Source organism: Monodelphis domestica, chromosome 1, assembly GCF_027887165.1.
Source record: "Monodelphis domestica isolate mMonDom1 chromosome 1, mMonDom1.pri, whole genome shotgun sequence".
Taxonomy (NCBI): Eukaryota; Metazoa; Chordata; class Mammalia; order Didelphimorphia; family Didelphidae; genus Monodelphis; species Monodelphis domestica.
Window position 1 is genome coordinate 695,759,971 of NC_077227.1, and position 23,084 is coordinate 695,783,054.

The following is a 23,084-nucleotide window of genomic DNA, read 5'->3' on the forward strand; positions in this document are numbered from 1 at the left end:
TTTTCTTAGACGCCAGAGATACCTATGTCCAAGGCCTAGAACTCCTTATGGAATGCGATGATTAAAATGTGCACCCTTGTTTGGACTGTCAGGATGGCATAGGAAGGATAGGTTCCTAGAATGAGAAAAGGCATCTCCCTTTGTCCTGTACCTTCAGAACTTCTCAGATTTGCCCACCAACTTGCCTTCTTTAGCATCTCAACACTGTTTCCAGTATGGTTCACCTCCTTAATGCTGGACTTCAATTTTGTATGTTGTCCCCTTAAGTTCAAAGATCTTATTAACAAGAGGGCAAACATTTGGCTGTGCTTCCCAGTGGGTCCCATCTGTTAGAGCAGTGGTTCTCAAAACCTTTCTAATGCCGTGACCCCGCAGTACAGTTCCTCATGTTGCAGTGACCCCAAACCAAAAAATTATTTTGGTGGCTACTTCAAAACTATCATTTTGCTACAGTTCTGATTCGGAATGTAAATACCTGATATGCATTATGTATACTCATTGCTACAAATTGAGAGGTTGAGAACCGCTGTGTTAGAGCCTTCCAGGAAAGACTTTTGGGTGTGTAAGAGTTTTTGGGGAGGGGAGCTCCCTTTCTGGGTTAGTAGGGACAGAATAGGGATGCATCCTCCAGAGCTACTCTTTATAGAAGCAGGGCCTCTCTAGAATGAACCCATGGAAGTAGCATTCATCTAAAAGGCAGAGATCAGAAAGAATAGGGACAAAGATTGATGTTAGAGGGGCTGATATTCCCTGAAAGGGGGAGGCATTATATCTATTTCTCTGAGGTGTTCCAGCCTTGGCCTCTGGAGGGATCCTCCTGGGCTGAGGACTGGTTAATGTGAATTGTGAATTCACATAGTAAATGTGGGAATAATTCCTGTCAGAGCTATTCATAAAAACCTCTGTTTTGTTTTTTTTTTTGCCAGCTGTGGCCCCCTTTGTTATTTCCAGGAATGTCCTGGCCCAATTTGCTACCTGAGTGAAGGGCCAGTGGATCATGTTTTGGCACCCCCCCACCCCCCACCCCCGAATCTCTGAGGTAGACTAGCTTTGCCAGGGCATAGCTTAGAAAGATGCTATTTGCTCTCTTTATCTCAGGGATTCTTTTACAATTCCTCTTCTATTCTAACTTGGAGCTGGGTGAAGGGAGAAAAAACCATGTTGAGTTTCAGGTTTGATTTTTTTTTTTAAGACACATGACCCTATAACTCTATCTGCCTTGTCAGTGTGTACCCTGAATTCTGCCACATTTAGGCTATATAGTGGGCAGACCAGCACAGAATTGGGTTGGGAGAGGAACTCAGACAAGTTTAAGAGGGGGTTGTGGTGCTGGGTGTAACCTGGATTTAATTTGCTCTATTTCCTTCCTTTTCTCCCTTTCATTCTAGTGAGAAAATACATTTCTGGGCCTATTACCCAGTGTTGTATGTCTGTCCCTAAAATGCCCTTCTGGTGGCAGCAGAAGCTTAATTATTGTGTTGGTCTGTGGCTTTGTTTTGAAGACATGGAAAGAAATAGAAAGCAACTTTATATACTTCTGAAATTCTTAACATAAACACACACCCTTTCTCTGCTGGATCATTCATCTTCCCCCACCTGCATTGTTCCACTGCATAAGCCAGACACTCCTAAATCCATTGTCCTTAATGTCTGAGGCGGTATAAGCCATAGGAAGATATAAATTAAGGCCTCTGTGTTTCAGTTCTCCAAACACTAGGCCCTATAGCAAGCCCCCTCCAAACTATTAAGTAGTTTAAATGGTAAATCCGTTGCTAAACTAAGTGATTCAAAAGGCAAGCAGGGATGATAGGACCTTTTTTAGGACCAGAACCAACCTCAATTGCCTTCACCCCAGGACTTGAACTGGTCTCCCATTAAAAAAAAAAATGTATAGTGTTAAAACTGAGAGGCCCCTAGTTCCTTCATTTTTCAGAAAGGTGAAATTGCTTGCTTAGCTAAGGTCAGTCTGTACAGATGGCCAGTGGCAGAGCCTGTCCTAGAACTGAGGTCTCATTCTGAATACCTCAGCTGGTTTTCCTCATTATATCATGCTGCCTCTAAAGAGGGCTCAAAGGACCTTCAAGGCCTTGATGTAGTTTCCCAATGCACCAGTAGCATTAATAGAAACCAAAGTTGAGCTAGTCCTATGTACAGTGATGCCAACTGACTCTTCTTCCTCAGACACAGATCCACTCCCAACTTTGAGGAAATGAGGGGAACCTTTCCTGGAATATACCACTAACCTCTGGCCTGAAATGCCTTGTCAGGGTTGCTGTGGGGGCCAGTATTGTTTGTGGCCAGTAATGTAAAACTAAGTTAAACATTTCTATAACATGGTTTCCCTTCTGTATTTGGTTAAAGACTGATCTTTTTTAGGATAACATGTTTCTTTAGATGTGGGCTTTTGCATGTTGCTCATCTGAACAGATGTGCTGTATATTTTGATACAAAGATGCTTCTGAAGAACCTGGGGCTGTAGATACTATTTGACACACAGAGAGGGAGAGAGAGAGAGAGAGAGAGAGAGAGAAGGTTAATCAGATCTGGTTAATATGAACTGACCTGATACAATCACTATTAAAAAAAACAACACTATATATGACAGCCTCTATGATGTACCTGTGCCTGAAATGTGTAATCAATAAAGAGTTGTGTTTTTTTAAACCAAAACTGTGTCTTACTTGATAAGGCAGAGGAATATCTAAGCCTGGGAGAAGAGTTGTCAAAGGAACCCTCAAATTTGGACTATTTAGAAGCCTAATTATAACTAGGAATTCCATTCCAGGCAAATCCCTCTTTGGACCCTTGAGTCCACTGCTTGTTGGCTACTTTTGCTGATGTCAGGTATGCAGCAATATGGGAGTTCAAATGGTCTTGTGATCCATTAATCTTAATTCTTGAATTTTCTGGATTTCTGATTCAGGTTTGCTAAGGATGCTTTGTACTTTCTGAGGATTTGGGAAGGATTGGGGTTGACCTCCCCATTTGTCAGGTGAGGAAGCAGACAATTATGGTGCTGCTGGGAACAGATGTCAATCCTTTCCATGTCCAACACAATGCTCTACTTCTGAGAATCCCAGACCAGCTCCAGAAAATCCTGTAGTCTCTTAACCCCAAAATTTATTGAGTTCAGGTGTTGTTTTTTTTTTCTTTTTTTTAACTCATGCCATACTGGATGGTATAAAGTTTTCTTGGCCATATGAGAAAGACTATCTAGCAGAAAGGATTTTATCACTTTCTGTGCCTCAAACTAAGCCCTCCAATTTCCTTTTTTCAGGCCTTTGGGCTTAGATGATTAGGTGCAACTCCCCAATAGGGACCTGCCCTTTGATAACTGCAGAGTTTAGTGAGGATATTGACTTTGCAATCAAAAGACTTGAGTTTCAGGCCTTTATCACTAACCATATAACCTGCAGCAAGTCATCTCTCCTCTTAGAGGCTCAAGGCCTTCACCTATAAAGTGAGAGCTTTGGAGTATATTTCTTTAAGATTTCTTGAAGCTTTACTATTCTGTGGTTCTGGTTGTAGAAAGTCCAGAAATCCTGATTTGAATCTTAGCTCTTGTACTTATTACTTATGTGATCGTGGGCAGGCTAGTTATTTCCCTTCTCTGCCCCCCTGGTTACCTGTATCTAAAATAGATTATGTGAATGGTCATTAAAATCTCTTTCAACTCTGAATCCTGTTTGCCAGTGACCCTTGTACTACCCACCCTTAGTCTAGAGTGCCTTGAAAAAATAATCTCATAAACATTCAAATGAGGAGAAGCAATGAGTGACATAAGCCCCCCTGCCTCACAGAATGATGGACAGCATGTTTTAATGGAAAGAGGACTGCAAGGAGAGTCAAATGGATCTGACTTCATGTTCTCATTACTACACAGTTATCCACATGGCCTTTGGCAAATTTAGTGTCATTTCTGAGCTTTAGTTAATTCCAGTGTAAAATCTGCTACCTTTCTTATAGGGTTGTGAGGAAAGCCTTTTGTAAATCCTATAGTGCTATATAAAGGGAAGGAAATAAGTAAGCATTTATTGAGCATCTATTACGGGCCAGGTAACATGGATCACTATTGATTGTCCCAGGGCTTCTGAGTCCTAACCCTGTGCACACCATTCTGTTCTGAAGGAACGTCTTTCCCTTTGCATCCATTGGCCCCAAGCGATTTGATTTTCCACTTGGCTGAATTAGAATTTTAAAAGTCACCATTCCGACTTTGAGGTCTGTCGATGGTCCAGGGCTATCCTTTGCCCTGGCTGTCATGAGTCTTCTCTGGATAGACAGGACAGCTTGTGGTTGGGCCAAGGGCTAATCCTGATTCAGAGACTACCTAAATCTTACAGATGAGAACACTGAGGTCCAGAGAAGCAAACCGCTTGCCGAAGACCACGGGAACTTGGAAGTAGAACCAGGATTCAGACCCAAGAGCAGAACCGTTTCCCCCGGACAAGTTGGGTGACCTTGGCTCCTTTAAGGACCCTTTTAGCTCAGGATAATTTTCTCCTTCTCTTTGAAACACGGCTGATAAAAACTTGAGCCGTCCAGAATTAGGGCTGAATAAGCGCTTTTCTTCGGCTTCCGCAGGATAGTGGCAGACAGCTCTGGGGACCGAGGGCAGCGCAAGCCCGCGCAGCCTCGGAGCCGGAACCTGCGCAGGCCGGAACCTTTGTGGGGCGGCGCGGACCTCGAGGAGGGTGGGGGGGAGCTCGGCGTGCGGCGGACCGGAAGTGGAGGCGGTTGGTGGGGTTGGCGGGGCGGAGGGATCGCCGAGCAAGCGAGCGGACGGACAGAGCAGTCTCGGTAGGCACCGCCGCAGCTGCGGAGAAGAGAGGAGGGGGAAGAGGAGGAGTGGCGGCGGCAATCCCACGGCGGAGCCCGGAGAACGTGGAGAAAGAGGAGGAGGAGGACGGTGACGGTGACGCCCTCGCGGAGCCGAGGCCCCGCTGTCGGGCCCCATGGCCTCGTCCTGCACCAGTATCGACATCGAGGACGCCACGCAGCATCTGCGGGACATCCTAAAGCTGGACCGTCCGCCTGGAGGTCTGGGGGCATAAGCGGGGGAGGCGGGGGTTAGGGTGGGGGAGGAGTGAGGACTTAGGGCACCCCACCCCGTCCTTGGTGGGGGCGCGAACCTAGGACCTCGGGCCGAGCCGGACCTGGGAAACCATCTGGCCCAACCCCTCCTTTTACTGCTGAGGAAGCTGGGGCCTCTAAAGGAGAAGTGACCAGGCCAAGGTCACACAGTTCGCAGGTGAACCGGCCAAGAAGCCAACCCGGCTTTCCTCAGGCTGTGGTCAATGAGCATTGATTAAAGCGCTTGCTTTGTGCCGGGCGCGGTGTTGAGCTCCGGGAATACAAAGAAAGCGAGAAGACAGCTCCGGCTTTCCAGCAGTCCACGGTATAATGAGCTTCAAATCCAGAGTTCTTTCCACTTTGCTGTCCTCCTCCCCCTCCATGAGAGCCAGGGAAAGAGTCAGGATCCCAGCATGCCATCCTTCAGAGTTTCCCCATCTGCGGAGTGGAGACAAGCATTTTCAAACTAGTTAACTCTCAAAATTGTGAGCATTCAGTGAGATTTTATAAGGCCCTTTGTAATCCTTAAAGCACTATAAATTGTAAAATCAGACTTCTGGGTTTCTTAACCTAATAAAAAATGAGAGAATTGGATTAGATGATCTCTTAGGTGCCTTCTGCTTTTAATTTCTTTGAGAATCTATACTTTGTATTATTTCAAAGGCAGAAAAGCTAGACAGTGCGAGTTAAGTGACTTGTTTAGGGTTACCCACCCAGGGCTAGGAAGTGTCTGAGGTGAGATTAGAACCTAGTACTTCCCATCTCTGGCCCTGGCTCTCTGTCCACTGAGATTCTGCCCCCTTGGTTCTAACTCTTAATCTTTTCTTCCAATCTCCTCAACCCCCTTCTATGGTTGATCCTAGTCATCTTATTGTTAGGAATGGAATAGGAAAGCATTTGTTAAGCCCCTGCTGTGTGCAAAAGCACTGAGAATTGGAGGGACCCTGTCATTTGCTATGGAAGAAAGGAGGATTGTTACCTTTTCTTGAGTGGTTTTCAGTTAGTACCTTAGTCATCAATACCCTTGGAGCCTTTTTCTGGTCCTTTGCTGCTTTCTCATTTCTCACTGCTATTATTCTGATTCTTGTCTTGTAGCTATATAATCCCTGGGCCTTCAGTCAGCCCCTAGGTCATTCTGCTTCATCTTTATGCTGAGACCACTGGCTGGTATAGCCTTCCTTCACTTTATCCATGAACACCTGATGTGAGTTGGTCATGCAGCATAAGGCCTAGTGGTTTTTAGCAGGCAATTCTTGCCATTTCATTCCATTTCCACCCCCATTCTCTCTTCTTGTAAAGACAGTCTGTTCAGAGAAGCAGATAATGCATAAGCAGACGGAACTGGAGTCCCGCTCTATCCCCCAACCCCCACCCAATCCACTTTAAGGATTATTCCCTTCCTGTGGAACCACCGAAGATACCTCTGTGTTTCATATGGGCCAGCTGAGGCAGATGGAGGAGATAAGGAGGAGATAGGCTTCACAGATTTAGTGTTGGGCTCTAAACAGGAGGTTGCCAAAGCCTGAAAGGCAAATTGTTCCAGGTTCTTCAGACCAGCTGATAGGAGTGTCACAGACAGAAATAATCTCCAAACCTGACAGCCCCTCTTATTAATGAGGCAACAGTTTTAGGCATTTGGGCTTCCCTCCCCATCTACCTGCTGACTTAGTCTACTGTACTTATTTCTCACTTAAGACTTCCAACAGCCTCTTGTTGAGCATTCCTCCTCCTTCTTATTATTATTCTACTTATTGGTGGGGAGAGGCAGACCCAGAGACGGGCAGGACCATATCTTTTTTGGCTTTTGGGTAGCTTCTCTTCCTGGGGCCCCTTGGAGGCATTACTAACAAGTTTGGCCTTGGCTTGCCCTTATTCTTGGCTGGTTTGATATTTTTTCATCTCTGCTTGGGGTCTAAGGTTTTACTGACTGGAAAAAAACAAAGAATACCAAGCAGAACCCCCCTTGCTCCCATTCAGTTTGTTTGATTGGCTTTTCCTGTTTGTTTTTGTTTTTTGGTTAACTTTCATGTAGAGTACTATCAGTCCCCATGGGATTTTATAGCTCTCAAATTTGTCAACCCCTATATCTCTCTGGGCTATTGTTTATCTTTGAAACTACCTGGGGTGGGTAGACTTGAATTTCTGTTGAAGGAAACTTTTGTGTTTGGGTATCTGAATCAGCTAGTTGTTAAGAGCAACAGGCCCATTTGGAAACATTTCTTCCAACTGTGCGAAAGAAATTTACAAATAATGTTTCAGAGAAACCAGTCTTATGTTCCAACAAAATTCTACATGACTCTTATCTGTTCTGTTACAGAAGAAATTAGAAGTAGCCATCTTTAATATCTCCCTTATTGCTATGGAGTTTCCTCCTTAGGGCTTCTGTATTTACTGCCTTTTAAGGCTTACCCCCTTTCTTTCTGCAGTTAAACTCAAATCTATATTCTAGTTAGAATTATTCTATGTTCATGAAAATAGATGGCATTTACTTCCTTTTCTCCTGTCCCTTGAAATTAGGTAAGCAGGTGCTTAAAGCCTCCTGGGCACCTGGATCCCTGACCTGGCTCTGAGCCTGGTAGAGATGCTTAGTGTCTAGGAAACAGCTATGGCAAATTACCCAAGAGTTTCCATACAAGAATGCATCTCCTTAGCCAGCCACTGAACTTTTCATTTGCTTAGTTCTTCCTTGAGTCCTATATGTTTTCCTAGGTAAAGTCATACTATTTCTTTTCCCTCATTTATTCCCAATTTCTTCTTGTTCATTTCTCAACTCTTTCAATCAAGGTATTTTGACTAATTCTATGAGAGTTGGGTTTTTTGTTGTTGTTGTTGTTTTAATGAATTAATTTGTTTTAATAGTGGTCAGGGAGAAAGTTGTGATGTGGGAACATAGCAACAGATAAACTAGTTAAGGAGAAAGCCAGGCCCCCAAATCTATGGTTACCTGGTCCCAGAGTGGGACTTACACAGAAGTAAGACAACAGTGTCCCTAACTCAGTAGAGTATCAAGCCAGCACAGTAGTCATTTGTTAGCCTTTTGTGTTAGTGGCTTGTTAGCCTTATCTTCTATGAATTGATAAAAACAGATATTTCCTCAATGTCTGCTATGTGCTAGAGAGATGTCAAGTGAGGATTCATGTTGTAAAAATTGTGTGCTGGATTTGGAGTTGGAGGACCTGACTCCAGATTTCAGACTAATTATAGGCAAATCACGTAATCTTGCAGATTCAGTTTCCTCATCTGTAAAATGAGAGAGTTGGGCTAGATGATCTCTGTTGTGCTCTGGGTATCATCAATTTGGTCTGTTTGTAATCCTTTGTATGAAAAACCATCCCTTGCCCTCAATGAACTTATAGAGTTCCTTAGAGATTACTACATGAGAAAGTTAAAGGAGAGTACCAGGCAAGAAAGTAAGTAGTGGAGTTGACAAGAAGCACCACAGGAGTTTAGAAAACAGAAAAGTCACTTTGGGCTGAGGGAAGGTTTTGTGGAGAGAATAGAATTTCAGCCAGCTCTCAGATTTAACCAGAGACTAGAGGGGAGCTGCATTCCATTTGGGAGTGGTATGTACCAAAGTACAGAGGTGGGAGGCTGGGAAATGTTTAAGAGCCTGGCATCCTTGACTCTCTGAGGAGCATTTGAGAGATGACATCTTCCTTCTCCCCTGGCATTCAGGCTCAGGCACAGAGAGCCAGCGAACATCCAGCTCCTATAATGGAGATCTGAATGGACTTCTGGTGCCAGACCCCCTTTCTTCTGGTGATGGAACTGTGCTGGCCAAGCCGAGTCACAGGCTAGCACCCTTGGCCAGCCTAGAGGAGAAGCAGGTCATGTAAGTGTCCTGGATAATGAGGAATTGGTGGGAGGGACAGAAGTAGACTACCTCCCTCTTGGATTTGGTTCCACCCTAATCATGGAGTAAAAAACAGAAAACATTGATTAAATATATGCTGTGTCCAGAGCACTGAGTTAGGTACTGTGGAATATCCAGAGGCACAAGACACAATCCTTTTCCCTCACAGAACTGACAGTAGGGGAATATGACACTGAACACATAGCTATAATATACAATGTTACATGATAACATCCTTATAGAGTTAGAATGTAGCCAAAACTGATTTTTTTTTGGAGAATTTACTTGTCTACAATGTGAGGACAAAATAGAGCACTAAGATATATTTATGGAAGGTGAATGGCATGCTAGAAATGCAGTACTAGCTAACATTTATACAGTGCTGACTATGGGCCAGGCACTGAACTGAGCACTTTACAAAGATCATCAAACTGGATCCTCACAACAGTCCTAGAGGGTAGGTGCTGTTATCATCCCTCTACTCTGAGCCAGCTACCTTTTCTCAGAAGAGGGGTTAACAGTACTTGCACTGCTCTACATAGGGTTGTTCTGGGTAAATGAACAATATGGAAATATGTTTTGTGTGATAATATGTGTATAACCTAGATCAAATTGCTTGCTACCCCTGGAAGGGGAAAAGGAAGGGAGGTAAATTTGATCATATAACTTATGAAAACTTGTGTGGAAATTTGTTATTACATGTAATTGTTAATATGTGTATATATATAAAATACCGCAAAAGTAGAACTTAAGGGCATTATTTCTAGCTCATTGTTGCTGCTCTGTTAATGTGTCACTCAGTTCCACACCCCTGTGTCCTTCTCTGTAAAAGGAGGGTGGTGGGATGAATCTAAGGCACACTGAACAATGAAGAATAGGTAGGACAATCTTTAAAGCCAGCCCAAGTGCAGTTGATCCTGGAGGTGGGAGTAAAGCTGTGAGGTAGGGTAAGCCTGAGATGAAACATAATAAAGACTTCCTTTCCTTAGAGGAAGTCCTCAGCCCCCTGCACAGATGTCCCTGTACGCTTTAGAGTTTTAGTGTCTGACATAGAGCTGTGGGACCTCTCCTCTGTCTTTCATTATCCAGTTGCCTTTCTGGAGATGATAGCTCAACTTGCATTGGGATCTCAGCAAAAGAGGTGGAAATAGTGGCTAGCAGTGACTCTAACATCTCAAGCAAGGCTCGAGGGAGCAACAAGGTATGGAATGAGGGCACTAGAGTCTAGAACGGGTTTAGGGGAGTGGAGAGCTTCAGAGGCTGCTGGACTAACTCCCATGTGAACTGCTATGATGGTATGCCAGTCTATCCTTTCCACCCCAACCAGCTTTTCCATCTTCTCTAAGGGGCCATTCCTTGTTTTTCCTCTTCCTTCTCCTCTAGTAGACAGTTGTAAAAAGATGAGCATGCTTGGTATCTCGATTGTGGTGTTTCCTTTCCCTTCTGCAGGATTAAAAAGCCCTGTAGGCTTGTAGAAGGACCAAGGACTTACCAGGACTTGGTTAACCTCTGTTCCCTCCATCCTGCCTTTGATCTTCTGGACTTTGTTGGGAACCTGTAGGCCATTTGTAGCTGGGGAGACAGGCAAGAGGAATGAAACAAAGGTTGGAGCCTGGGAAGGCTGCTGTTCTTATGGAGATAAAGGAGCAGGTATGACTGAGACCTAGGACCTTCTTCATTTTTAACCTTAGGTAAAAATCCAGCCAGTGGCCAAGTATGACTGGGAACAGAAATATTATTATGGCAACCTGATCGCTGTGTCTAATTCCTTCTTGGCATATGCCATCCGAGGTGAGCTGCCACCCCTTGGGACCAGAAGCTTCCTTAGCAAGAATTTTCCCCAACCCCCTCATGGTCAGATCCTCCCAGGGTCTGGTAGCAGCAAGGCAGAACACTTGGACTCTCTCCTTAGGCCCAAATCCCCTTTTGAGTTCTTGATTTCCCCTTCGGGAAGTAAGGCTATTACTTGCCCTAGGAATATTCCTGAATATGAGGAAAATGCTTGAATGCTGGAAGCACCCCGAGTTCTGTTCACCCATCCCATTGCTGACCTTTTAGGACACAGTGGAGGAATTGTCTGGGATAGCAGTCTTTTGCCAGATCACAGCTGGGGTGGGGGAACATTGTTGTATGGGCAGACTAGAGCCCTGTTGTTAGGAAAGAGAAAAGGGGTGTTTGCTGGGGACCTGCAGAATCAGAAATTAGATTGAATGATTTCAAGATTGGGCTGTGATTGGTGCCATTCATCTTTGGGCCCTGTGCTGAGGGAGCATTGGAAGGTGCTTGTGGGGTCTGGCCAGCAGTCATGAGCTCTGGTGTCCGTAGGTGCCAGCAATGGCTCAGCCATGGTGCGGGTGATCAGTGTCAGCACAGCAGAACGCACACTGCTGAAGGGCTTCACAGGAAGTGTGGCCGACTTAGCCTTCGCTCACCTCAACTCCCCCCAGTTGGCCTGCCTGGATGAATCTGGCAGCCTTTTTGTGTGGCGCCTGGCCATGGAGAACAACAAGATTCAGTATCCTTCCTTGAGTGGGTTGGGGTCTGCTTGGGACTTGGTATCTCTGATTGCCAAGGGAGCCAAGACTGAGGGTGCTTGACAAAGTGGTAGGCCCTGTTACTTTCACTTAATCCACTGTTACTCCCTGGGGACTCCTTTCTGAGTCCTGCCTGCTGGGGCTTAGCTTTTGGGGGGGGGGTATGACAGGAACAACCAGGGTCTCAAACCCTTTCAGAGATTTCTTGTGCTCTGAACTAGGGAAGGGGAAAGCCTGGAACCTGTACTCTGAGTTGGGCATCTGCCAGAACCTTAGCTTTGTTCCAGAGAGGAGATTGTGGTGAACATTAAACGTTCAGAGGGCACACCATTGAATCACTTCCGAAGGATCATCTGGTGTCCTTATATCCCGGAGGAAAATGAGGAAAGCAGTGAGGAGGGCAGCCAGACTCTGGCCCTGCTGCATGAAGACAGGGTAAGGGGCAAGGCCTGGAGGACCCTAGAGGCCAGCTGGAGTAGGGGGAGATTGGGGAGAGGGAGAAAAAACTTGCTGATTGTAGCAGCCTCTCTCAGGGGTTCCCAGTAGCCAAGTACCTCTAATTGCCTATTTCCAACTCTGGTTTAATTATCAGGAAACTGAGATGATAGAATTAGACTTTTTTGCTGCTAGATTTGAGGACTTGTTTCAGTGATCATAATTTTTCTTTTTACCTTCTCGCCCTCTCACTAGAGAGAGCCAGTACACCTCTTCCTCCACATCTCTCTCTCTCTCCCTCCCCCCCCCCCCCCTCCTCATGTCTCATGTCTCATGTCTCTCCTTTTCTCCTCTCTCATATCAGACTGAGAACCTTAGAGTTCTCTGAAATAACCTATAGGATGTTGTGGCTGATTCCTGGCTTTTGGTCTTGAGCCTTTCCATTTGTCTGAGGACTCAGCTTATTCTTCCTTTTCTTAGGCTGAGGTGTGGGACCTGGACATTCTCCGAGCCAACAATAGCTCCTGGCCTGTGGATGTCAGCCATGTCAAGGAAGGCTTCATAGTGGTTAAGGGCCATAGCACGGTGAGAACTCCGGACCCTTTTCCGGTAGAAGCCTCTTTTCATGGGATCTGTGCAGTGCTTTTGGTCATGACTGTCTCTGCCATCTCTATTCAGGGTTAGACCAGCAAACCCAAACGTTAGGAATTTGGCCCAGAAATGCTTATCTCTCAACCAGCCAGGTAGTTTTAGAATCCTAGGTTTTCTGAGGCCATGTAGTATAACTTGTATCTACAGAGCAGTCTGTGCTATCAGGTCAGCAAACACTGACCTTTTTGCCATGTGTCATGTTGTACTTCATAGTAGGAATAAAAAATGAGGGAGCTGTTAGAATGGAGCTGAATACAAACCTGGATGGTGCTAGCTAGTTCTTTGGACTTGGGACCCTCCCAACCTCACCCGCCTCTTCCTACCAACCCAGTTTTTTTCCCCTAAGAACTGTTGCCTGACCAGTCTCTTATATCTGTGTGATTGATTCCTAAAACTCAAGTGTAGTCTTTTACACGTATCCCTTCAAAATGTAATCTTATCAAAGTCAGCTCATTGTTAAGGCCTACAGAAATTGGTTTGGATCCTGAGTTTGGCATCCAGGGTTTGAGCTGTAGTATTTTTTCCTTTTAAATTTGATAGTTATGCTGTCATGTGTTATTAATAAAAGTGTTGAATTTTAAGCCTTATGGCCTTTTACAAGGGGCACTCTTTGAAAACAATCTCTACCTCTTAAGAATAAAATGTTCTTAAGAGAATATGAAGATGATGCCTTACTCAGGAAGAAACTGAGATTTCCTTTTATCTCCCTAATTACTCATCCCATACATAGGTATTCTCTAAGAATTTGCCATTGACTATGCATACACATCTACATGTTTATATGTCCGGATTCTACCCTATCAAATCATCCATGAAATAGACATTTTTCATCTATGTTCTAATGTAGACTAATCCTGTGTGCCTGGGATGTTACTGAATACATGTTGATGAGAACTTGGTTTTCCCCTTTTCCTCTTGGTCCCTGGGGTTGGATGGTGAGTGGTTGGGTCATTTTCCTCCTAGTGCCTGAGTGAAGGAGCTCTCTCCCCTGATGGGACTGTTCTAGCCACTGCAAGTCATGATGGCTTTGTCAAGTTCTGGCAAATCTATATAGAGGGCCAAGATGAGCCAAGGTAAGGCGAGTTGATGGGAATGGAGGTGGATTGATATCTAGGGACTGGCTTGTTGTTTTGGTAGGGAAGTATAATCAGGCTGGGGACTGAGGTAGGCAGAGACCCGATTGACGGAGTCTAGAAAGTAGAATGTAACTCCAATGACAGTCTGTGTACCTGGACAATCTTCCTACAATTTTCATTGCAGGTGTCTCCATGAATGGAAGCCTCATGATGGCAGGCCCCTCTCCTGCCTTCTTTTCTGTGACAACCACAAGAAACAAGACCCTGAGTGAGCCTGCTCCCTCCCTCTTCCTTTACTTTTGGGCCCTCCAGAAGATTTAGGCCAGGAATATTGAGGGTGGCAGGACGGACCTGGGAACTCTGGGGGAACACCATGGAGCAAAGGATAGGGAGATATTACCAGTGGAGAAGGGAGGGTGGGTAATGGCAAATAAGGCCCCAAGAGCCCATGCCCACTCCCCCACTCCACCCCCAAGCTCCTCCTTGTTTCGCAGAGTCCCCTTCTGGAGGTTCCTCATCACAGGAGCTGACCAAAACAGGGAACTGAAGATGTGGTGTACAGTATCATGGACCTGCTTGCAGACCATCCGGTGAGTCGAGGTGGGAAGGCAGGGCTTGAAATGTTGGACAGATTTGGAGGCTCTGGGCCCTGACCTCCAATCTTGGATAGAGGCCCGTTCCCACTAATGCTTCTCTCCTCTGTATCCCCTTAGCTTTTGTCCAGATATGTTTAGTTCAGTGAGTGTGCTTCCCAGTCTCAAGGCCTGTCTGGATCTTTCGGCTGAATACCTTATCCTCAGTGATGTGCAGAGAAAGGTAGGTGTTAGGTAGAGAAATTAGGAGTTATCCAGGAGTTGGATGGCAATGAGATGTGACTTCCTGATGAAGATCCTTCTCTCTGTAATTTGATCTGGGAAAGGTCTCGGTTTCCCAGGCAGATAGTTTGAGCCAGCTCTTTGGGTACTATGCATAGGTGCTGTATGTGATGGAGCTGCTGCAAAACCAGGAAGAGGGCAGAGCTTACTTCAGTTCTATTTCTGAGTTCCTGCTTACCCACCCTGTGCTGAGCTTTGGAATTCAGGTTGTGAGCCGCTGTCGGCTTCGGCACACGGAGGTTCTCCCAGCTGAGGAGGAGGGGGACAGCTTGAGCACAGGTGAGTCTTAATTTACCACCACCCTCAACCAAGCAAACTAGCTGCTCTGGCTCAGCTCTGGAAGCTAGAGAAATGGAAAGAAGATGATGTCTGGCCATCAAGCTATATCACTGTCTTTACAGAGGGCTCCCATGGTGCTGGCACAGTGGAGTCAGCAGCTGGTGTACTTATCAAGCTCTTCTGTGTCCACACCAAGTAAGTACCTCCCCCTAGAAACCTCTGGGCTAGTGTCAGTGGAGGGACTTCAAGCTCTACCCCTTGAGGAGCTCACCCTCAAAGGGCTACTCCTGATGAGCAGCAAGGTCTTCTTTCCTGCCAGGGCCCTGCAGGATGTTCAGATTCGCTTCCAGCCCCAGCAAAGCCCTGATGTGGTAGCCCCACTCCCTTCTCACTCATCCCGGGAAGATTTTGGTGAGTGGTGGGGCTCATATTTCTTGTGGTAGGGCAAAAAGGGGACTCCAGCTTCATTTTCCATCTCTGTCTTTTTCTGAAAAGGACAGACCTCAGGGATGTTTTTTTCTCCCCTAGGATTTGGCGAGCACCTGCCAGAATTGAACTCGGAAAGTCTGGCCTCTGGCCAGGGTTCTGGCCAGGGCTCTCAGCCTGACCTTCGGCGAATTGCTGACCTGCCTGTCCCTTCGGACTTTCTCAGCTTGACTAATGAGGCCAAGCCCAAGCTCATGACTCCTGATGCCTTCATGACCCCGAGCGCCTCTCTGCAGCAGGTATATCCCTGCGCAGGGGAGGGGCTGGTTCAGTGCTGCCTTCATTGTAAAGTCCAGAAAAGATGAATAAATTTTACTAAGTCACAGAATACCGAACCTTCTGGGCCTTGGGGCTCTCAAGCCAATTGCTCCACCATCCTCATGTTTCCATAGATTACAGTGTCCCCAGGAAGCAGTGGGAGCTCTTTAACAGCTGTGACAGCCTTGAATACCACCTCAGCCACAGATACAACCATGCCTAGGTAAGAGGAAGAATCCTGGAATTGGAAAGGGGCATGAAGGGTTGCAGAGTTAAGGGTTAGAGGACTTCTGAATAAGATTGGCCTTTTTTCCCCTAACTCAGGCCACCTGAGGAGCTGACCCTGAGCCCCAAGCTGCAGCTAGACAGCAGTCTGACCCTGAGCAGCAGCAGTAGCAGCCTTCAGGCTAGTCCCCGCGGCCACAGCGTCCTCATCCCAGGCCTCTCTGATAAACTAGCCACTAAGGGGCCCAGCCAGGTGGGTTAGCAGGTTCTGGGAAGTGGAATGCCTGGGGGTTAGGAGGGAGCTGGGCAGTGGTTAAGCGGGAGCTCTCTGGGCAGGTCCCACAAGGGAACCCATCACTGTCCCTGGAGCTGCAGGAGGTAGAGCCCTTGGTGGTGCCACAGGCCTCTCCGACCCGGGCCCGCTCCCCCGACGTCATCTCCTCAGCCTCCACAGCCCTGTCCCAGGACATCCCTGAGATTGCCTCAGAGGCTCTATCCCGAGGCTTTGGCACCACTGCTCCTGAGGGCCTTGAGCCTGACAGCATGGCATCTGCCGCCTCGGCCCTCCACCTGCTATCCCCCCGACCCCGGCCTGGCCCTGAACATGGCCCCCAGCACAGTCTGGATGGGAGTCCTGGGGAGGGGGAGAGGCGGAGCACACCTTCCCTACTGGAGACGGCGCTGAGCCAGGAGACTGGTGCTTCTGACAGTAAGGCCTGGCCTGCTGCACCTGATATCACCCGGGAAACCCGCAACAGCCTGGCTGACAGGTAAAGGCCAAGGTAGAGTGGGCTACCCCTCTCTACCTCACTCTTCCTGTCCTTTCTCTTCTTCTTAGCTCTAGTTTCTGGGATTACAGTCTTAGTAATGCTGTTCTTGAACAGTCATGGCAGGCAGCACTCATACCCTTGGCACTTCTTCCCCATACTACCACCAGCACAAATATGAAAACTTCACAGCCCTAGGAAGGTGGGGTGGAGGGCTTCTGTCCTGTATCTCCTTGTTCCCCTAGCACAGGATCTTGTGAATGGGGTGTGGGAATGGTCCTTTGTTCTCTGGCCTTTCTCATCATCTCCCTCACCCTCAACATTACACACACAGTCCCAGGGATGATGTTCAGGAGAAACACAAGGGCTCTTCCTACCACCGGCACGCCTACCATCTGCTACAACAAGATAGTCAGGATGCCAGCGCTGAGCAGAGGTGCTCCATCCCCATCCCCTCCACTGCTCCAACCACCCAGGAATCCCCTCTTCCCCATCCCATCTCCATAGTGACTTAATTCAGGGCTTTAGTGCCAGGTCCTGAGCCCCAAAGCTCCTAGTTTGGCAAGTGTGTCCTGACCATCCTTCTTGGTTTCTATCCCTATCTTGTCCGTGGGGGCCGTTGGGTGGAGTGGGCAGGGAGGTATAACTGTGGGTAGGTGTTCACTGCCTTCTCCCACCCCAACAGTGACCACGATGATGAGGTGGCCAGCTTGGCCTCAACCTCAGGTGGCTTTGTTGCCAAAGCAACAGCCCCACGACTGCCAGTGAAGGACTGGAAAACCAAGGGGTCTCCCAGGGCCTCACCCAAGCTGAAGAGAAAGGGCAAGAAGGATGATGGGTAGGTGGAGCCATAGGGCAGCAGGTAGGGCCCTGAGGGGATCAAAAATCCTGGCCTATTCCCCTGGCCTCTTGTTTTTCCTACTTTTCCCACCCTTTTCCTGTAAGGTCCCATGCCATCAGGTCTCATTAGACTCTTTTCTTGTTGCAGAGATTTGGCCCAGGGTCCCCGACTAGTAGAACACCAGGTGAGCTCAAAGTTCTCCCAGGCCTTCCTCTTACTAGACTCTTTTCTCCTTCCCTTCCTAACTAGATAGCCCCTTAAGTCAAGACTTTTCTCTCCTCTGGTAAGTCTTGAAAGGCTGTCTTTCAAGCATGGCTCTGTTTTGAGACATCCTAGGTCATGCCTGAGGTGGAGCAGTCAGGAGAGGTCCTGATGCCCTCAACCCAGAATGATATGCATGTCCCCATGCCAGGCAGCAGAACCTCCTGAAGAATGGCTGGCTGTGGTTCGAGGACAGCAGCGGGAGCTTGCCGAGCTCCGACAGAGTCATGCAGAGCTACTGCAGCGGCTAACAGACCAGCTGGACTCAGTGCAGAGCTCAGTCATGGGCCACATGGAGAGAGTTCTTGAGTCTCGACAAGAACATGAGCGTATCCTTGAGGGCAGTGTGAGGGGGCCTTGCTGCAGACCCCCAGGGCCGGGTCAGGGCGTCTGCTAAGAATTGCTAGCATAGTCATAACAAAGAACTGGAGATTTAACTGTGAGTACTACTGTGATACTCTGGGCAAGTCTTTTTGATTTGGAGCCTCAGTATTCCTCCTTTATAAAAGGAGAATAATAATCTTTGCACTCTATAGAGCCCTAGGTTATTTGGGGAATGCCCAAAGGCCCAAAGCTCATGTGGGCTTCTTTTAGTCTTTACTAGAAGCAGGTGGAGGGATGGATGGTGGTAGTAGAAATTCCTTGGCCTACATGGGCCTGCAGATTTCCTTAGCCAGCAATTCAGAGAGACGGTTAGAGCGGGCCCTGGCTGAGGGGCAGCAGCGTAGTGGGCAGCTGCAGGAGCATTTGTCACAGCAGTTGTCCCAGGCCCTGTCCTCAGCGGTAGCAGGCCGACTGGAGCGCACAGTTAGAGAGGAGATGAAGAAAACGGTTCCCCAGTGTGAGTAAAATGATATTTGTGGGTGTAACAGGGAGGTGCAGTAGCAAAAGAATTTAGCAACCCTAGGGCCCCTTCTCGTCCAACCTACCAATTCAATCCATTGTCCCTAGGATAGAATCTCAGCCTAAAACATCTCTTTACTATTTCTACCCTGGCCCAGGTGTCTCCAAAAGCTTGGAGCCAGTGACAAGCCAACTCAGTGGTACTGTGTCGGCCAAATTGACAGCAGTGGAAGGCACCCTAAAGGAGAATGTCACCAAGCTGGTCAAGTCCAAGGTGTGGAACCTGTTTCAGGGAGTCTCAGATCTTTGAATATGTCTGCAGGTGGTGATAGGGATGTTGTTTCCCCTGGCATGGAGGTGAGGGTTTTCATGAAATTCACATATTGGTGCCGTTTTCCATCACTTTCTTTAGAACCTGACCGATACGATTGCCCGTGCTGCTGCAGATACACTCCAGGGACCTATGCAGGCTGCTTACCGAGAGGCCTTCCAGAGCATTGTGCTGCCCACTTTTGAGAAGAGCTGCCAGGCCATGTTCCAGCAGATCAATGACAGCTTCAAGCTTGGTACCCAGGAATGTGAGTGATTCTTATTTTCACCTCCTGCACCTGGCCCTCTACAGTGAGGGGAAGCTCCTGCCCTTCCTTATTTAGCCATTAGTCACACACACACACACTCCACCCCCGCCATTAGGAATTTGCCCTTTAAGTCTAGAGTCTCGGCAATAACCAAACTCCCCTTCTTCTGTCCTCCCCAACTTCAGACCTGCAGCAGTTAGAGAACCACATGAAGAGTCGGAAGGCAAGAGAACAGGAAGCACGAGAGCCGGTGCTAGCTCAGCTTCGAGGACTGGTGGGCACCTTGCAGAGTGCCACAGAACAGATGGCAGCCACTGTGAGCAGCAGCGTGCGGGCTGAGGTCCAGCACCAACTCCACATTGCTGTGAGCAAGTGAGTTGGAGATGGGAGACTCCATGGAAAGAGAAGAGAGTTCTAATGTTGCATCATACAGCGGCCCACAGGCATGGCACAAGGAAAGGATTCTTTACTTGTGCTAATAGAGATGGGCTTGAGGAACCCCACAGAAGAAGTGGAATGATTTGCCCACATTCACACAGCTAGTTAGTTGGCAGGGCCTGGACATCAGGGGAAGAGCCAGCCCAGGGGGGTCTGTTGTCTAGGGTAGGAAGTAATTTACATTTGTTCATCTCCCAGTTCATTGGAAAAATAACTGGGTGATTTGGGGCACTTGCCATCTCCCTTCTCTGGGCCTATGTCCTAAAGCTTGTAGAGGCAGTTGGTAGCATCATGGATCAAGAGGACCAGAGTTCAAGTCCAGGCTCAGTTACTTAAAGTTGGATGACCCTGGGCAAATCTGTCTGCCTCAGTTTGCTTAACTATGAAATGGGGAGATTAAAGTGCACAGAGCCTAGTACATATATGATAAATTTAATAATATTTCCTGCTACCCAGAGGTATATATAAAGTTTATTAGGATGGATAGACAATCATTCCCAAGTAACCTGGCTGCATGCTAGCTTAGCCGGCCTCTATCTTTCTACTCCCCCTCACCTCCTGATCTTGTTCGTCTCTCCCTTTCCCTCCTTGGTCTGTCTGTTTCTGCCCCAAACCTTAACTTTTATTGACCTGCAGAACACAAGCCCATGCAAACCTGGCGCAACTGTGGTATGTCAGGAATGTTTGATGGACAGGTAAAGTTACTCAGGAAGGGGGAAGGGATGAGCTTCCTTGACACAAATCCACCTGTGATCCATTGGGGAGATAAACACTTAATAAATGCTCATTCCCTTTCTCTTACCTGTAAAATGGGATGTTTGGGCTAAATCTTTTTAACTTTTCTTTTTTCTCAATTAACAAGCATTTAATTTCTCTACCTTCTCTGCCTCCAGTTTAAAAAAAAATTCAGAAACCCAAAATACATTCGATCCATCTGGATGTAAGGATAAAAATTCATTTGACATTTAAAGACCCAATTGTTCCTCTGGAGCTTGTATGTTCAAGAATGATTAATCTATATAATTAACTGGTTACTAGTGTTATTACACTTTAAAAAAACAGACAAAACAAATTAGTACATTAACCATGTATGGTTTTTTCTGCATTATAAATCCATCACCTCTCTAGCACATTTCTTCAGTGACCCTCTGGAATCATGGGGAATCATTTCATTGACCAGAATAAGCCTTTGAAAGTTATTTGTCTTTATGATGTTTTTGTTACTTCTAATTCTTCTGTTCATTCCATTCTGCATCAGTTCATATGAGTCTTCCCACTCTTCTCTGAAACCATTCCCTTAACTTGTTCAGCCATTCTCTCAAATGATGGGCTAATGTTTTTGCCACCGCAAAAAGGGCTACTTTAAAAATATTTCTGTGCATATAGGTACTTTTCCTCTCTCTTTGATATTTCTGGGATAGAGGATATACATAGTTTAAGTAACTTTTTGTTACTATTACCTTCATTAATGTGCCTGTTTTTCATAAAATTCCTCCAGTATTTGTCATATTTCTTTTTTGTTATGTCATCTTTGACTAGTTTCATTAGTCTGAGCAACCTTACATTTGCTTTAATTTGCATTTCTCTAGTTAGTAGTAATCTGGAACAGTTTTTCATTTTGTTGTTGTTAGTTTAGATTTCTTCCTCTGAGAACGTTTTATTTTATGTAAAAGGTAACTTTTATCAGTTGAAGAAGGGCTCGTCTCTTAAATGTTGAATCAGTTCCTTACACATTTTGGAAATAAGACTTTTATCAGAGAATCTTGTTACAGAGATTTTTTTCCTAGATAACGTTTCCTTCTAATTTTAGTTCCATTGGTCTTATTTATATAAAAACTTTAATTTGGTGCAAACAAAATTTGGACTAGATGATCTTAATTGGCATCCTGTGGGACACTGCTTGTGGCCTAGCTCTCTGGCTTAGGAAGAGGACAGAAAGACCTGGGTCAGTGCTTCATTTTCAGCCTTACTCCTCTTTTCCTAGCATGCAGGAGTCAATCCTGTCCCAGGTGCAGCGTATCATCAAGGGGGAAGTGAGTCTGGCCATGAAGGAGCAACAGGCAGCAGTTACTTCCAGCATCATGCAGGCCATGCGTTCTGCTGCTGGCACACCCATCCCAGCTGCCCACCTAGACTGCCAGGCCCAGCAGGCACATATCTTGCAGATGTTGCAGCAGGGCCACCTCAACCAGGCTTTCCAACAGGTACCATAACCCATCCAAATTCCTGACTGAGCACTGTGCAGCCTGTCTGCCAGCAGGGGGAGCAGGAAGACCAGGATTGAGCTCTTTACTGGTCCAGTATCCTTGCCTGACTCTTTCATCACCTCTCTGCTCTTGCTCATCTTCAAGTACCCCCTGACCCTTTTTTCCATTTCTGCCAATGTTCTTTCCTCACATATCTTCTCTCATGTCTTCTCCCAAAGCTTTTCCCATCATCTCTTCTCACTAGCCCATGCTACCTCCTCAGGCCCTGACAGCAGCTGACCTGAACCTGGTGCTCTTTGTATGTGAGACTGTGGATCCCCAGCAGGTGTTTGGCCAGCCACCTTGTCCTCTGTCCCAGCCTGTCCTGCTTTCTCTCATCCAGCAGCTCTCCTCTGACCTGGGAACCCGCACAGAACTCAAATTCAGGTTAGTGTGGACAGAGCAGATGGGGTGGAGGTCAGGTCCCTCTTTGGGCACTGGATCAGGAACAGAGTGAACCAGATTCCTCACCTTGTCCCAGTAATCTGTAGCAAAGGTTGCCATGTCTGTGGTCTCCCATCCCCCTACCCTCAGTTTAGGGGACCTACAGCTCAAAGCAGGTAATAATCCTCCCTTCCCCATTAGGGATTTATCTTCACAGAACCTGGGGTCCCAGAGGCTTGCACCAAAGGGGAGTTTGTCATACCTCGGAATGCCAGTATCTCTTTTTCATTCCTAGCTACTTGGAGGAAGCTGTAATGCACCTGGACCACAGTGACCCTATCACCAGGGACCACATGGGCTCAGTCATGGCCCAGGTGCGGCAGAAGTTATTCCAGTTTCTACAGGCTGAGCCTCACAACTCACTCAGCAAGGCTGCCAGGCGCCTCACCATCATGTTGCAGGGCCTAGCTGTCCCTGGTCTCAACTAGGTAGACTCGGGCACCTTTGGCAAACCACCAGAGGAGGGAAGAGGGCTTGTGGTACCCACTATGATGACTCCAGGCCTTGGGAACCCAGTGAATACTGAGTTTCTTTGTCTGGAACTTAGTGATAAAGAAAAGTCCAAAGCCAGAACTCTGCCACCCTCTCTCCTCTCCTCTCTGCCAGAGATGCTGAGAGCTGGTTGACCCTGACTTACCTTGGGGGTTCAGCTCTGGCGATGCCTGCGGAGCTGAAGGGGTCTCCCTGCTGTTCCCTCAGGTTGGATCCTCCGGCAAAGGGGATCTATGGCTTCCAGCTCTGGGAGGTTGGGGAATCTGGGTGCGCCCCCAGGCTCCATCAGCTAGGGAGCATGTTTCCAGAATCAACTATTATAACTTGAGTTGAATTTTACATGTTCCTTTTTACCTCCCATTTGGATCTTTCTGTTTTTGAGAAACATTGAAAAATACATTCAATTAAATAAATGCTTTTTAGATAAAA

General features: G+C 46.9%; 1 protein-coding gene across 12 annotated transcripts; it reads left to right on the forward strand.

Moving 5' to 3' along the window:
• The first annotated feature begins 4,696 nt into the window (after positions 1-4,696).
• EDC4 (enhancer of mRNA decapping 4) lies at positions 4,697-23,084 on the forward strand. 12 transcript variants are annotated; one of them, XM_056808492.1, is made up of 29 exons: positions 4,697-5,040; positions 8,749-8,905; positions 10,016-10,127; positions 10,618-10,717; positions 11,252-11,441; positions 11,748-11,895; positions 12,376-12,480; positions 13,510-13,619; positions 13,807-13,890; positions 14,117-14,212; positions 14,336-14,438; positions 14,596-14,776; positions 14,899-14,971; positions 15,096-15,187; positions 15,305-15,501; positions 15,655-15,743; positions 15,845-15,998; positions 16,121-16,515; positions 16,847-16,948; positions 17,198-17,350; positions 17,501-17,537; positions 17,766-17,943; positions 18,300-18,455; positions 18,616-18,731; positions 18,870-19,035; positions 19,221-19,407; positions 21,458-21,677; positions 21,943-22,106; positions 22,399-23,084. In XM_056808492.1, exons 1-29 carry the CDS (start codon positions 4,956-4,958, stop codon positions 22,589-22,591), a joined length of 4,143 nt encoding a protein of 1,380 aa, XP_056664470.1. In that variant the 5' UTR covers positions 4,697-4,955; the 3' UTR covers positions 22,592-23,084. The 12 variants fall into 12 exon arrangements, with proteins under 12 accessions (XP_056664470.1, XP_007477261.1, XP_007477262.1 ...); XM_007477199.2 differs by having other exon boundaries at positions 4,717-5,040; positions 14,099-14,212; positions 16,082-16,515; XM_007477200.2 differs by having other exon boundaries at positions 4,717-5,040; positions 14,099-14,212.

Coding starts and splice junctions, on each gene's coding strand:
- EDC4 (XM_007477199.2), top strand. CDS start 4,956: ATGGCCTCGTCCTGCACCAGTATCGACATCGAGGACGCCACGCAGCAT. Junction 5,041..8,748: donor GCTGGACCGTCCGCCTGGAG/GTCTGGGGGCAT, acceptor CCTGGCATTCAG/GCTCAGGCACAGAGAGCCAG. Junction 21,678..21,942: donor TCAACCAGGCTTTCCAACAG/GTACCATAACCC, acceptor CTACCTCCTCAG/GCCCTGACAGCAGCTGACCT.